At 41.0% G+C, this 17203-nt stretch overlaps 1 protein-coding gene across 1 annotated transcript in view; it reads left to right on the top strand.

Moving 5' to 3' along the window:
• Window positions 1-16850, top strand: part of LOC126252866 (facilitated trehalose transporter Tret1-like) — a 136531-nt gene extending 119681 nt beyond the window's left edge. The window contains exons 5-6 of the mRNA XM_049953821.1: window positions 2859-2967; window positions 14918-16850. Of these exons, the coding sequence (XP_049809778.1) occupies window positions 2859-2967; window positions 14918-15186 (378 nt within the window). The 3' untranslated portion in view covers window positions 15187-16850. The remainder of the gene's footprint in view (window positions 1-2858; window positions 2968-14917) is intronic.
• Window positions 16851-17203: the final 353 nt, after the last annotated feature.

The raw sequence follows: 17203 nt of genomic DNA, 5'->3' as shown, positions 1-17203 counted from the left end.
GCGCTCAGAGCCATTTGAACCATTTTGTGATGTGGGATCTGAGTGCGGTACTGTCACGTGGGGGGTGCCCCAGGGATCAGTGTTGGGGCCGTTCCTGTTCCTTATTTATGTAAATGATATGCCCTCTAGTATTACGGGTAACTCTAAAATATTTGTGTTTGCTGATGACACTAGTTTGGTAGTAAAGGATGTTGTGTGCAATATTGGCTCGGTTTCAAATAGTGGACCTCAGTTCATGGCATGTAGAAAATAAACTAACGTTAAATCACAGTAAGATCCAGTTTTTACAGTTTCTCACACGCAATTCAACAAAACCTAAAGTTTTAATTTCACAGAACTGGCATACAGTTAGTGAAACTGAACATTTCAAATTTCTAGGTGTTCAGATAGATAGTAAGCTGTCGTGGAAAGCCCACTTTCAGCATCTTGTTCAAAGACTTAATACTGCCATTTTTACTATTCGAACGGTATCAGAAGTGAGTGATACTTCGACATGAAAATTAGTCTACTTTGCTTATTTCCATTGGCTTATGTCGTATGGTATTATAATTTGGGGTAACTCTTGCAATTATAAAGGGATATTTTTGGCTCAGAAACGGGTGGTTCGGGCAATAAGTGGTGTGAGTTCACGAACCTCTTGTCTACCCCTGTTCACGAGTCTGGGTATTTTGACATTAGCGTCTCGATATGTATATTCCTTATTGTCGTTTCTTGTCACCAATATTAATTTATTCCCAAGAGTAAGCAGTTTTCACTCGGTTAATACTAGGGAGAAATGAAACCTGCATCCATTTTCAATAAGCTGACACTCGAATTCAAAAATCTTAGCAGTAATCCACGCGCTTTCAAATCGAAACTGAAGCGTTTCCTCATTGGGCCACTCCCTCTATTCTGTCGAGGAGTTGCTTGAAAAATTAAGCTGATTCCTATTGTATTGCTGATAGCGTTTATTTAAACTTATGGACTGAATTTTTTCAGGTTCATGAACATTTATTTTTGACTTATTATTTTTATGTTGTAATTGCATGTACTGACACTTTCCATGACCTTGGAGATTTGCTCCTCAATTTGGTCCCACGGAACTTGATGTGTAAATAAATAAATAAATAAATAATCTCCTGCTTACATGACAGACGCTCTATCCATCTGAGCCACCGAAGGCACAGAAGAAAATGCGACTGCAGGGGCGTATCCCCGGCACGCTCCCCGTGAGGCCCACATTCTCAACTTATTGTCGACACAATACATTCTTAGTGCCCCTGCCATTATACCCATTACTCGAGGAGAGAATTCACTGAGTCCCGTAAGAGTTCAGGTAATTCGCGTGCATTCGCACTGAAGAAGGTCATCAGCCGGTTAGCCTTAACGATATGAAGATGGCATCTGTTCTTTCGGACATTTCCGAAAGAACAGATGTCATCTTCATATCTTCATATTCAGTTAAGATGTCCTTCCCATTACAGGAATTACTGTATGTGTGTACGAGTACAGTTTGTGACGCATGGACGACGACATACTGATTTTTGGGTTTGCCCGGGAGTCGTGCACGAGGTTAATGCAACTGCTCGCGTAAAGCGGGAAATACGGCTTTGAGTCCCATTCCGGGACAGATTTTCATTATTGTCATTCCTTTAGACAGCTGCAGGTTGTTCGTATTCGCAACTGCGAATTCATTTCATGACGTGACAGAACTGCAGTATTTTCGCTGCTAACGAAAACGAGTTGCCGGACGATACTACACGTTATCAATGGCCTTCGTAATTTTGTTTGGCTCGTCTAGAGGCATGGTAAAGTACTGTGGCTAGGAGATTTCAGTGTATACCAGAGCTGCATACATGTACCTGCTAACAAACTAAAAGTTAATTGCGGAACTTCATGTTTTCGAGGGGAAGTTAAAATCTAAAGACTAACCCTCGACGTTGTGTCGACGTCAAAGAACTGCTAAAACAAGATGAAAGGATCGGAGAATACAGAAAAATTATTAGCTAAAAATTGCATTTTTTGGCCCACTCACCTACCGTCTTCCTTCATTAAACATCTCTTCAGTTCTTACTTCCACTGCCGCTTTGAACGTTCTACATTATTAGCGGCAGTGCATCGTTAATGGGACATAGCCTCTCATGAAATAAAATATCAGTATAAATTAAAAGTTAAGTTTGTTTTGCGCGTTGCCTACTTTACCAAAATTGTCTCTCATTGTCACTAAATGTCTATGAAACATTAGCGATGTTTGCTATTGGAGACACCCCGTATCCTGTGAACAGGAAACGCCACTAAACTGGTCATAAGTTGGTTTGTACTGTGGAGCTTCTATGTGTGCGATTCCACTGTCGACTTACTTGGACAACTGTAAGGACTTACGAGTTGAGTATAGTCTCGAAATCGGTAGCTTCATTAAAGACAGCCAAATAATTATTGTATAAATTGTACTGGGCAGAAAGTAGATCACATTCAATAATAAATACCATTTTACAACCACTTATCGTTAAAAGTCCAATGTGTTTCCAATTATCTCTTGTGCAGAAAAATCCTTAATTTGCGTGATTTGCAATTTGCTTAATTGGTCGCAGATGAAGGAATCGTAATGCAGAGAAAAGTAGAATCCAGTATTCCTTCATTTATTGACCCATTGCTACGCATTTCTGTGTTAGCTATCTTCAGAATCCTGGTTCAGATAAAAACAAGAGGATTACGTAGGTACTTGGTTGACTTGCAACGAATATGATCATTAATAAATAATAATGAAGGAATACTGGAGTCTAGTTTTCTCTGCATTACAGTTCCTTCATCTGTGACCACTCAAATCATTCACCATGGTCGCCTTTATGGCACAGATTTGTCAAATCTTTATGTTGCAGATTCCTTTGGGCGTATTCTTCGTTTTGAGCGACGCAAAGCAGGATGTGGAGAGCATCGGATGGATTCCCGTCACAGCCCTAATCTTCTATATTATCGTCTATACGCCAGGTGAGCTTCTTACTTGCTCATCAGCAATACCAGTCTCATTCACTGGTATCAGCATTAACTTATACAGAGCGTACTATTTATCTTGACCACCAAAATAACATTTGTCTAGAAGCAAAGTAAAAAATGGATCTATAGTGCAAATATTACTTAGTCATCATGAGGCGTTACTTTCGTTTTGCTCAGCTTACAGTACGAAGTAATTATGTTTTCTATATCGAGATATAAGTTTTTCTTTTGATTGCTAGCAGCTTCAATACTTCGGTGGGTGAAAGGAATATTTGACGCATTCGTTTATTTCTTTTCATCATTTCACAAAGAGGTCACACGCCGTTTATATGTATCCTCCTTGTTCCATCCTGTATGAGTGTGCATGGGGATGAATGTAGCGGGAGCATGGACCAAAGGGAACAGATTAAGGGAATAGCAGTCATTGCCAACATTACAAGAATAACGGCAGGTAGGCCAGAGCAGCAAGCAAAGATGAAAACAGGCAGGAGGGTAGGTTACATAGTTGGTGCGGGGATGGGGTGAGTCTTCCCACCACCGCGTTTGAAGAGGAACGTTGGTCGGATTTTGGCGCGTGGAGAGCACTGTGGGGTCAGCCATGAGACGGAGCGGACGCGGGAGCACAGCAGCCGCAGATTTGGTGAGATAAAAATGAGGTAATATGGCTAAAATTTCACGAAAGGGTATACCCATAGTACGCATTCAACATATCTTCATCGGTAGAGGTTACGGCTTTAATTTATTTGGAATAGTTTTCTCGGAAACGTGTTTGTAAAATTTTGCTTTGTGGCAGTGAGCCATGCAACAAGAACCATGAGTTCATGTAGCTATTTCCCGAGTTGAAAGATTCACTTTTAACTCAATGAGTGCAGATTGCGTATCAGATGTTAGATCGAGAAATTTCTGTTGCGAAATTCAATTATTTTTGGTACTTTCTTTGTGATTTTAGTTCGCACTTCATTTTGGCGCCAATAGTACAAAGTCCTATAATGTGGTCAATTCTCGAGTTTCAGTATGCTTACAGTTGTTTTCAGTGACATATTTAACCGTTATTAGTGTGCTACTGTGCTTTTACCTAAATATTTTATGTATTTGAGGTAGTTCCTTTGATCTCATATGATCGACCACGTGTTTGCGCCCTCAGCGTAGCACACGCTTTAGAGCTCAACAGTCGTTGCTACAGCGAAATTTTCAGCACTGAAAGCAAATTAATCAGTTCACCTAACAGCATTCGGTGCTTAAACCAGAATAAATTCTAATTCCTTCTTACTTTCGCGGCGTTGGAAAGTGAATCCAGTGCATAAACAGTACCGTACATCTGCCTGATAATTGTGTTTCTGCTTGCACGATTTCTTGCTGATACATTTTAAAACTGAATTTGCATGCCTTATTATGAATTTTGATTGAAAAGTGTGTGTGTTTTTAGCATTTTACTGTAGTTGATGTTCGACCACATGGCCCGTAGCAGGCATAGAACAATAGATACCACCCCTTGCCATGCTAAAACTGAATTTAACTGTGTTCATTGCATAGTGCTTTCAATTGAAACAGACAGCGGCGTATAAATTATTGTAAAATGTACACAATTTTTAGTAACATTTTGCCCAAATCTTTTCTTTGGTTGAGGTTTTCTACCTTCAGCAGTGGCTTACCTTAAATTTCTATTGTGTAATTCATGCATGATGAAACGTGAGTTTCAAGGAATGAATGACGATTATACCGCTAAAAACGGTGTGGCCCACTTATGTATTTTTTTGTGTTATGAGACCATGATGAAATTATTCGTGTAGTGTTTTCCTTTTGTCATTGTTCTACCCATGAGAGATTTAACGCTCATTCAAACATAAGTTTTGTAACTGAGGAGAAATTCTAATGTGTGTTGTTCTAAAATATTTTCATCAGAGTAGAAAATAAAAGTATTAAATGAGAGTCTGCACTTCAATTAAGAAATATTCCCCCAGTCACCTGATAAATGAAATGGATAGGATGTATCTTATTCAGTTCAATTAAACCTGGCAAGCCTTTTCAGTTCGATCTTCTAAATGTAATGAAACATAGAAATAATCTGCAATTTGAATTTAGATAGGCTACCAGCTGCTATAGTGGCGGCTTTGAGTTCAACCACCAGATCACGTGTTGTCTTAGAGAAACTCGCACCAGTTTCCGTTGCGCACATTTCTAAAATAATTAATTTGTTTACCTAGTTAATCAAATAAAGGTCATAATATAGACACCATTTCTTATGTGCCTGGTATATTAGCAGCCAGGACGCAAAGTCGAGTGTAATTCTCTAAGGTAATGCGAGTAGATTGTCACACAGGTTCAATAGTAACAATGTAAACTAAAAACCAGCATACAGCCAACGAGCAGTCTTATAGCAATCAGATGGAAATAAACCAACAATATCACCCTTGTAACTTGATTACTAAATAATGACTAGCAGTACGTCTTTTTTAAATAGCACCCCACATTTTTATTTGGTAATCCACTTCCGCTCCTCAACACCTGTTCAAAAATGTATCATAATGTGCACATACTGTAGTTGAAAGCAAATAAATGGAAACAAAAGGAAATTGCACACTACTCATTCAGTCAACCGCGTCGTCAGTCAAAGGATTTTTGAATCCATCGTACATCAACGAAGAGGGGGTAGAAATTCTAATCGTGCATGGAGAATGTAAGTTAGTAGAATAATAATTATTGCGATTACTTCTCTTATTTACAATACAGGTGCATGTAGCACAGTACTGTAGTAATTTTAAAAAATACGTCGTTTACGTAAAGACAGTCCTTGATTAAAAACTGTATCATCATTATTTTTCGGTTATTGTTTTTGAAGGTGGGTACAATGCTACTTTGGTTGGTTAGTTGATTTGCGGGTGGGGACCAAACAGAGAGGTCATCGGTCCCATCGGATTAGGGAAGGACGGGGAAAGAAGTCAGCCGTGCCGTTTCAAAAGAACCATTCCGGCATTTGCCTGGAGCGGTTTAGGGAAATCACGGAAAACCGAAATCAGGATGGCCGGACTCGGGATTGGAGCGTCGTCCTCCCGAAGGCGACTCAGTGTGTTAACAACTGTGCCACCTCGCTCGGTGCTGTGTACTGAAAAGGAGAGTCAGAATCAGTTTTGTGTTAGGTTTTTAATAATGACATGTTTACGTGAATGATCAAAGAAAAAGGGCTAGTGGTTTATTATATTTTCACTGTTGATACAATAAAATTGCTATATCAGGCATGAGGTTTTAATTTATTCCTTCTTTATTACGAGGTGTATTCGTAACACATTTTGCAAACACGTATACCACTGAATGTACCTTTAAAATTATGTACAACACATAGTTCAGGAGATGTGACGTCATAAACAGTGAGCTGTGTGGATACGAAACTGCAGGGCGCAATCCGCTAAATATGAAGGTCAAATGTGTACACAAATATGTGTTGAATGTGTTGAATATTTGTGAAATATTTGCGACATTTGTGGGTAGAAACTCCTGTTAAACCCGTGGACCGATTTCAACTAAACAAGCCGATATTACTTTACTATCTGGAAAGAAACACTGGGGGAGCACGAACCAGCACCTCCTATTGGGGTAGGGGTGATAATGTGGAGAGAGAAGGGACTGGAAGGAAAGAGAGAGGGGAGAGAAGGAGATGGATAGAGGGGAAAAGAGGGTATGATCATAGTGAGGAGGAGCAGATGGACAGAGAGAGGAAAGAAGAGGAGATGGACAGAGACTGGAGCAGGAGGAAATGGAAAGTGCAGAGGAAGATATGGACAGATAGATGGGAGAGAAGGAGATGGCAGAGAAAGGAAAGAGGAGGAATATGGACAGCGAGTGAGGAGGAGAAGATGGATAGAGAAAGAGGGGAGAAGACAGATAGAGGGTACAGGAGGATATAGACAGAGGGGAAAAGACCATATCGATAGAGGAGGGAGGATCAGATGGACAGAGAAAAGAAAGAGGAGGAGATGGTCAGAGAGAAGGGAGAGAAGGAAGTGGATGGAAAAAGAAAAGAGGAAGAGATGGACAGAGACATGACTAGGAGGAGCTGGACAGAGAGAGGAGTAGGGGGAGAGGAACAGAAAGAGGGGGAGAAGATGATGGACAGAGATTGTGGGAGAAGGAGGTAAATTAAGATAGAGGGGATTTGGAGAAGGACTTAGAGGGGGTGAGGAGGAGGTAGAGGGAGAGAAAATTAACTTAGAAGGGGGAGTAGGAGATGGACAAAAGGGGAACGAACAGATGGACAGAAGTTAGAGAAGCAGACAGACAGAGAGGAGGGGGAGAGGAACAGATAGAGGGAGGAGGAGATGGACAACGAAAGGGAAAGGAGGAAATGGACTTATAGAAGACAGGAATAAATACATTCCCAGGCAATGCCAGCCACTCATCTAGTGTCCCTATAAAAGTATGTATGGAAACCAATACCTGTTCAGATATGGGTCAGTTTGTCCTTTCATTCCCATTGGTTCATTACATGGAAATAGACACTATAGGCCTTGCTGCATTTAATTACCACGCACTGTGACACATCCTTCAGCCTTTCATGGGAGTAACTCATGCACTCTTTCGGAAACAACAGGTTCCGTTCGAATTTCGTCACATGCATTGGTCATCTTCCCCCCATGAACCATGGACCTTGCCGTTGGTGGGGAGGCTTGCGTGCCTCAGCGATACAGATAGCCGTACCGTAGGTGCAACCACAATGGAGGGGTATCTCTTGAGAGGCCAGACAAACGTGTGGTTCCTGAAGAGGGGCAGCAGCCTTTTCAGTAGTTGCAGGGGCAACAGTCTGGATGATTGACTGATCTGGCCTTGTAACACTAACCGAAACAGCCTTGCTGCGCAGGTACTGTGAACGGCTGAAAGCAAGGGGAAACTACAGCCGTAATTTTTCCCGAGGGCATACAGCTTTACTGTATGGTTTAATGATGATGGCATCCTCTTGGGTAAAATATTCCGGAGGTAAAATAGTCCTCCATTCGAATCTCTGGGTGGGGACTACTCAGGAGGATGTTGTTATCAGGAGAAAGAAAACTGGCGTACTACAGATCGGAGCGTGGAATGTCAGATCCATTAATCGGGCAGGTAGGTTAGAAAATTTAAAAAAGGAAACGGATAGGTTAAAGTTAGATATAGTGGGAATTAGTGAAGTTCGGTGAAAGGCGGAACAAGACTTCTGGTCAGGTGAATACAGGGTTATAAATACAAAATCAAATAGGAGTAATGCAGGAGTAGGTTTAATAATGAACAAAAAAATAGGAGTGCAGGTAAGCTACTACAAACAGCATAGTGAATGCATTATTGTGGCCAAGATAGATACGAAGCCCACGCATACCACAGTAGTACAAGTTTATATGCCAACTAGATCCGCAGATGACGAAAAGATTGTGAAATGTATGATGAGATAAAAGAAATTATTCAGATGGTGAAGGGAGACGAAAATTTAATAGTCATGGGTGACTGGAACTCGATGGTAGGAAAAGGAAGAGAAGGAAACGTAGTAGGTGAATATGGAATTGGGTTAAGGAATGAAAGAGGAAGCCGCCTGGTAGAATTTTTCACAGAGCATAACTTAATCATAGCTAACACTTGGTTCAAGAATCATAAACAAAGGTCGTATACATGGAAGGAGCCTGGAGATACTGGAAAGTCTCAGATACGTTATATAATGGTAAGACAGAGATTTAGGAACCAGGTTTTAAATTGTAAGACATTTCCAGGGGCAGATGTGGATTCTGACCACAATCTATTGGTTATGAACTATAGATTAAAACTGAAGAAACTGCAAAAAGGTGGGAATTTGAGGAGATGGGACCTGTACAATTTGAAAGAACCAGAGGTTGTACACAGCTTCAGGGAGAGCATTAGGGAACGATTGACAAGAATGGGGGAAAGAAATACAGTAGAAGAAGAATGGGTAGCTTTGAGAGATGAAATAGTGAAGGTAGCAAGGGATCAAGTAGGTAAAAAGGCGAGGGCTAGTAGAAATCCTTGGGTAACAGATAAGATATTGAATTTAATTGATGAAAGGAGAAAATATAAAAATTCAGTAAATGAAGCAGGCAAAAAGGAATACAAACGTCTCAAAAATGAGATCGACAGGAAGTGCAAAATGGCTAAGCAGGGATGGCTAGAGGACAAATGTAAGGATATAGAGGCGCATATCACTAGGGGTAAGATAGATACTGCCTACAGGATAATTAAAGAGACCTATGGAGAAAAGAGAACCAGTTGCATGAATATCAATAGCTCAGATGGAAACCCAGTTCTAAGCAAAGAAGGGAAAGCAGAAAGGTGGAAGGAGTATATAGAGGGTCTATACAAGAGCGATATTTGTGAGGACAGTTTTTAGAAATGGAAGAGAATGTAAATGAAGATGAAATAAGAGATGTGATACTGCGTGAATAGTTTTACAGAGCACTGAAAGGCTTAAGTCGAAACAAGGCTCCGTAAGTAGACAACATTCCATTAGAACTACCGGCAGCCTTGGGAGAGCCAGGCCTAACAAAACTCTACCATCTAGTGAGCAAGATGTATGAGACAGGCGAAATACCCTCAGACGTCAAGAAGAATATAATAATTCCAATCCCAAAGAAAGCAGATGTCTTTACAGACGAATGGAAAAACTGGTAGAAGCCGACATCAGGGAAGATCAGTTTGGATTCCGCAGAAATGTTGGAACACGTGAAGCAATACTGACCCTAAGACTTATCTTAGAAAATAGATTAAGGAAAGACAAACCTATGTTTCTAGCATTTGTAGACATAGAGAAGGCTTTTGACAATGTTGACTGGAATACTCTCTTTCAAATTCTGAAGGTGGTAGGGGTCAAATACAGGGAGCCAAAGGCTATTTACAATTTGTACAGAAACCAGATGGCAGTTATAAGAGTCGAGGGGCATGAAAGGGAAGCAGTGGTTGGGAAGGGAGTGAGACAGGGTTGTAGCCTATCCCCGATGTTATTCAATCTGTATATTGAGCAAGCAGTAATGGAAACAAAAGAAAAATTCGGAGTAGGAATTAAAATCCATGGGGAAGAAAAAAAAAAAAAACTTTAAGGTCACAAATGACATTGTAATTCTGTCAGAGACAGCAAAGGACCTGGAAGAGGAGCTGAATGGAATGGACAGTGTCTTGAAGGACGATATAAGATGAACATCAACAAAAGCAAAACGAGGATAATGGAATGTGATCGAATTAAGTCAGGTGATGCTGCGGGTATTAGATTAGGAAATGAGGCGCTTAAAGTAGTAAATGAGTTTTGCTATTTGGGGAGCAAAATAACTGATGATGGTCGAAGTAGAGAGGATACAAAATGTAGACGGTAATGGCAAGGAAAGCATTTCTGAAGAAGAGAAATTTGTTAACTTCGAGTATAGATTTAAGTAATAGGAAGTCGTTTCTGAAAGTATTTGTATGGAGTGTAGCCAAGTATGGAAGTGAAACGTGGACGATAAATAGTTTAGACAAGAAGAGAATCGAAGCTTTTGAAATGTGGTGCTACAGGAGAATGCTGAAGATTAGATGGGTAGATCACATAACTAATGAGGAGGTATTGAATAGAATCGAGGAGGAGTTTATGGCACAACTTGACTAGAAGAAAGGATCGGTTGGTAGAACATGTTCTGAGGCATGAAGGGGTCATCAATTTAGTATTGGAGGGCAGCGTGGAGGGTAAAAATCGTGGAGGGAGACCAGAGATGACTACAATAAACAGATTCAGAAGGATGTAGGTTGCAGTAGGTACTGGGAGATGAAGAAGCTTTGCACAGAATAGAGAGTAGCATGGAGAGCTGCATCAAACGAGTCTCTGGACTGAAGATCACACACACGCATTGGTCACACGCTCCTATAACGTCTGCATATTGTCGATTGGTTGGGCATACGCCAGTGCCTTTATATGTCCGCACAGCCAGAAATGCCACGGGTTCAATTCCGGTGAATGGTGAGGGTATGGTACAGGACCTCACCGACCTACCCTGTAGTGCGAGAACCACAGCCGTCTTTCTATAACGGTATCATTCTCCATTGGAAGTGGTAATTTATTGAGCAGAAATCGGTGATACTCGACATCTGTTATCTTGTTTGGTAAAGTGTAGGGCCCCGTAGGTCTGTCACTGACAGTTCCTGCACATACACTGATACTGAAGCGACCGTGATGGCGTACCGCCATGATTGCTCGAGGATTTGCATCTGCCTACGCAGACGTATTATGGTAATTCACTAGGTCATGTTTTTTGGGTCATGCCTCATCTATAAATAAAATGGAGGCTGGGAACTGTACGTCTTCAACGGTTCATGTCTCATCAGGTATTGGTTTCCGTACCAGTAATTGTAGGAACTTCCCTTCACTGTCTGATCAATACTAGCTTCTGTAGGAATATGTGACACGTCTTTTAAGGACCGTTTGTTTAAAAGGTGAACCGGGATTCCACCAAAAACTTTCGAAGCAGGTAGTATGGACAAAAAAAATTCCAGTAAACATGGGTTCTATAATATTTACATTAAGGGCTATGAAAGCTTTTTCGTCTTCGCCACTGGAAAACACATCTTTTCTACTAAATACGTGGTTATAGTTCTTAAGAGAAGCATTATAGAGCCCATATTGACTGGACATTTTTTCCTTGTTTTGGTCCACACCCTTGTTTGCACCGGTATTTTGACTGATTTGACGCGGACCGACACAAATCGCTATCCTGCGCTAGCCTTTTCATGCAGTTTTTACCCCCTACAGCTCCCTCTAGTACCATGCAGGATGTTCGCTGAGATTTTAACACATGTCCTATCATCCCGTTTTGGTTCTCATATGTTCTCTTCCTCGCGAATTCTGGGGAGAACCTCTTCATTTTTTATCTTATCAGGCCACCTGATTTTCAAAATTATTCTGTAACATCACAACCGAAACCATTACAGTTTAATTATCCTCTAATTTCCCACTGTTCATGATTTACTACCATTCAGTGGTGCGCTCGAAACGTTCATGCTCAGAAATTTCTTCCCAAGATTAAGGCCTATGTTTGATACCAGTAAATTTCTTTTGGTCAGGAATTCTATCTTTGGCGGTGCTAGACTGTTTTTATGGCCTTCTTGTTTCGTCCGTTATGGGATATTTTGCTTCCAAGTTCGTACAATTCCTTAATTTCGCCTACTCTGTGATCGCGTTTTGATATTAAGCTTCTTGCTATTCTCATTTCTGCTGCTTCTTATTGTTTTTGTCTTTTTGTGGTTGGTCCTCACTACATCCTCCCAAAGTAAGGAAAGCAAAGAGCTTGCAACAGAAGAGACGTGTTACACAGTTTTGAAGATTGAAAAGTGCTCAAAGCTCTTAGCGTAAGCATGTTAGATCCCATGTTTACTACGAGGCGTGTTTTTTAAGTAAGTACCGTTCTGAAATAAAAAAAGACGTGCTAAGATATCTCAATAATTTGATTTTTACATGAAAGCCTGTACCTTAATCTACACACTGACGCCATTACAGTCTGATTCTTCCTTGTTTACGTTGTGTACTGAGTGTTTAAGATGCCTCCGATAATCATGAGTCCCGCCGACGGTGAAGTACGGGCTGTTATAAGATTTATTAGTGCTAAAGGCCTAAAAGCGATCGATATTAATCGTGAGATCTGTGCAGTTTATTGAGAAAACATTATGAGTGGTGGAATGGTAAGAAAGTGGGTGAGAGCATTTAAAGGTGGCCGCACAAATGTGCATGATGAAAAACGGAGTGGGCGTCCTTCGGTCGTTAATGAAAGTTTGGTGCAGAACGTGGACAATAAGGTGACAGGAAACAGACGCTTTACGATTTCCTCCTTGCGGGATGACTTTCCTAATGTTTCTCGTAGTGTTTTGTATGGCATTGTGACCGAGCACTTGAATTACCGAAAACTGTGCGCACGTTGGGTACCGAAAATGTTGACGGATGTGCACAAAAACAAACTTTTAGACAGTGCATTGATTTTCCTTCTGCGTTACCACAACGACGCTGATGATTTCTTAAGCCAAATTGTTACGGGCGATGAAGCATGGGTGGCCTACATCACACCAGAATCAAAGCAACAGTCCATGGAAGTTGAGCAAGGGCATCGTTTTGCTGCAAGACAATGCCCGTGCGCATGTGGCGAATCAGACCAAAGATCTCATCACATCTTTTCGATGGGAAACTCTAGATCATCCTCCGTACAGCCCCGATCTTGCGCCCAGTGACTACCATCTGTTCCTGCACTTGAAGAAACACCTGGGCAGTCAGCGTCTTCAAGACGATGACGAAGCCAAAACAGTGGTGATGAAGTGGTTAACAAGTCAGGCGGCAGACTTCTATGAGGAGGGTATTCAAAAACTGGTACAACGTTATGACAAGTGCCTCAATATTGACGGAAATTATGTAGAAAAGTAGATTAAGGTACAGGTTTTCATGTAAAAATAAAATTATTGAGATATCTTAGCACATCTTTTTTTAATTTCAAAACGGTACTCACTAAAAAAACACGCCTCGTAGATATTTTTTCGTGTTTTGGTGCATACTATCATCTATGTAAGTTTGTCGGTAGAGTTCTGGCTCGCCCTATATACGGGGTGAGTTACCTAACATTACCGCTGGATATATTTCGTAAACCACATCAAATACTGACGAACCGATTCCACAGACCGAACGTGAGGAGAGGGGCTAGTGTAACAGGTTAATACAAACCATAAAAAAATGCACGGAAGTATGTTTTTTAACACAAACCTACGTTTTTTTAAATGGAACCCCGTTAGTTTTGTTAGCACATCTGAACATATAAACAAACACGTAATCAGTGCCGTTTGTTGCATTGTAAAATGTTAATTACATCCGGAGATATTGTAACCTAAAGTTGAAGCTTGAGTACCACTCCTCCGCTGTTCGATCGTGTGTATCGGAGAGCACCGAATTACGTAGGGATCCAAAGGAAACGGTGATGGACCTTAGGTACAGAAGAGACTAGAACAGCACATTACGTCCACATGCTAACACCTTTTTATTGGTCTTTTTCACTGACGCACATGTACATTACCATGAGGGGTGAGGTACACGTACACACGTGGTTTCCGTTTTCAATTACGGAGTGGAATAGAGTGTGTCCCGACATGTCAGGCCAATAGATGTTCAATGTGGTGGCCATCATTTGCTGCACACAATTGCAGTCTCTGGCGTAATGAATGTCGTACACGCCGCAGTACATCTGGTGTAATGTCGCCGCAGGCTGCCACAATACGTTGTTTCATATCCTCTGGGGTTGTAGGCACATCACGGTACACACGGTACATGATGGCCACCACATTGAACATCTATTGGCCTGACATGTCGGGACACACTCCGTAATTGAAAACGGAAACCACGTGTGTACGTGTACCTCACCCCTCATGGTAATGTACATGTGCGTCAGTGAAAAAGACAAATAAAAAGGTGTTAGCATGTGGACGTAATGTGCTGTTCCAGTCTCTTCTGGACCTAAGGTCCATCACCGCTCCCTTTGGATCCCTACGTAATTCGGTGTTCTCCGATACACACGATCGAACAGCGGAGGAGTGGTACTCAAGCGCCAACTTTAGGTTACAATGTCTCCGGATGTAATTAACATTTTACAATGCAACAAACGGCACTGATTACGTATTTGTTTATATGTTCAGGTGTGCTAACAAAACTAACGTGGTTCCATTCAAAAAACGTATAGGTTTGTGTTAAAAAACATACTTCCGTGCATTTTTGTATGGTTTGTATTAAACAATTACACTAGCCCCTCTCCTCACGTTCGGTCTGTGGAATCGGTTCGTCAGTATTTGATGCGGTTTACGGAATATATCCAGCGGTAACGTTAGGTGACTCACACTGTATACAGCTCGGATCCATTTATCTTAAGTTTGCTGTAGATGAAAATCTGTATTGTCACAATGTATGTATAGTTTGGTGTCTTCGTTTCAGGTTACGGCTGCCTACCATTCACGGTATCTGGCGAAGTCTTCCCACCCAACGTGAAGATCGTGGCGATGCCGATGGCCGCGTGCGTGTCTTGGTTCATGTCCTTCATAGTCACCAGGTTCTACGAAGACATCGCCCTCGCAGTGGGAAACGGCGGTCCCTTCTTCGTGTTCGCGGGATGCGCACTACTCGTAACGATTTACGTCTACTTTGTGGTGCCGGAGACGAAGGGGAAGACTCTTGAGGAAATACAAGAGATGCTCGGCGAGTAGAAGGGCGCGCCCGTCGGATCTGTGCCGCCAGCGATCGGTAGTTAGAGAACTCTGCTGTGGAATATTCTGTGCCGGGAGCTGTTTCGTCATGTGGAAGTGTTAGTAGACAGTGGCTTCTTCTCGTGTTAGTATGTCCGGAGTTGCCAATACTTCGATGGAGCACCTCAAGAAGAAGAAGCATGCAACGCTGTTACTAGGGAATTATTTCATAAGTAAGAACACAGAAAATGCACCGTCTGTTTCATTATTAGACGTGATCTATACGTGTAGTGGCTCAGAGGGAGATAGTTCAAAGTGTGAACAGTTGAAGTCGACATTTACGACAGAACGTGACGCTACGTAGCTGTCTAATTACATTCGCTTGGAACCGAGATGACTTCAGTTGACTTTGAGAAAGATCCCCTCATCAGCGCCACGACCAGTTCCTTTCTCCCACACTCAGAACTCCTTCTCCAAAGGTGTCATCGGGATGCTAAGTTGTAGCCGCTCAACTCTGCAAAGATATTTTATGGCTGTGGAATGTCTTCCGTGTATCGGTAGCAGTTAACTTCCAGTGTAAAAATGACACATTCTATAGTTCAGTATGGTTAATTTAGAACAATTTTTTTTTGTCTTGTGCTACCGATGCAAGAGATATTTGTTCTGGCCGAAGTTAGCATGTAAAGAACATGAAACTTAGATAGCAATGACGAAAGACTACTACATTTTATACGTCACCAAGGATACTCTACAACATCCTTTCTACATTTGTCATTAACGGTCCTGCACCAGCAGAGCAAAAGCTTTCAGTATCGACCATTATTTTGATGCAAATAACGGGAAATTTAAATGGAAACGTTGACGTCTGGAATTCTGTGCTCTGGTTTCCGCCGAATAACAACTCCCTTATCGTTATTTCCTTTTTAAGATCACTGTTCACCCCTGGTTCTCTTCATTTACCTCCTATGACTGTCTTCTGATAATAGAGATCTACGTCATATGTACAGTAAAAAAAAACAAGTTATTAGATTAAACAATAAATTTTTTTTCGCGTAGAGATATTATGATAATTCGGTCACAACTTTTTTCCAGGTACTAAAAGCGTTGGTGCAAATATACGATTGTATGACATCATCAACAGCACATTCCGTGCCGGATATTATGGGAAGAAACGGACCTTTTTCAATGAATAAAAATAAAATTTCGAGAAAATATACGCTCAATTCGCAGTGGACAGCCAGATACAGCAATTTTATTACAGCGTGTATAGTAAACGGTTCCTTTTGTATTGTACTGTACTGCCTGTTCTCTTTGAGTACTATTGTTCAAAATGCTATAGATCTAAAGCAATACGTTTTGCACTTCGTGAAGACAAATTGTGCTCCTACTCGATGAGAGTGTCTACATTATTATTTAACGTATGCAAAATCATCATGTAATGCATGCTCGTTCTTTCCTGCCATAATCAGTTTCTGATGTGTCAAACGGATAGAATTTTGTAAGTACGTTAAAACGTAAACAATGGTTAATTGTGTTCTTTTGTAATTCTATTTTATACATGACCAGTATTAACACATACTATAAGATCTAAATATGTACAATGCGCCCCAGTGTACTACAATTACCTTGTAAATGTAACTGTGTAAATACATGAGCTTATATGTTTGTATATATCACTCTAATTGAATAGCTGAAAATTACAGATGGCCATACGGCTTATCAATAGTGTGTTGCAGAAATTATTTCCACTCGAAAAATCGATAACGTATAACAGTAAATAAAAGCTGTCATATGAAGGGTGAATTTTCTTCTGGGTGGTTCTGGTGAAATATGAAGCACCCATCAAATATGACAGAAATGCAAAAAAAGAATGAGTTACTTTGATAGCTTGATTAATTGCGATATCAGTATTCTGTTGATGAAGCGATACGAGTTAGTGTCGAAAAATGCTTTGTTAGTGACAGTGACAGGTCGCTCCTTGACTAGGTAGCAATGTTAATACTATAGGTGGTGTGTTTCACATGTGAGCCTCACCCTT

The sequence above is a fragment of the Schistocerca nitens genome, chromosome 4 (assembly GCF_023898315.1).
Source record: "Schistocerca nitens isolate TAMUIC-IGC-003100 chromosome 4, iqSchNite1.1, whole genome shotgun sequence".
In the NCBI taxonomy this organism is placed as follows: domain Eukaryota; kingdom Metazoa; phylum Arthropoda; class Insecta; order Orthoptera; family Acrididae; genus Schistocerca; species Schistocerca nitens.
Note: the sequence above shows the minus strand (reverse complement) of the source record. Positions and strands in the feature narration are given on the sequence as shown.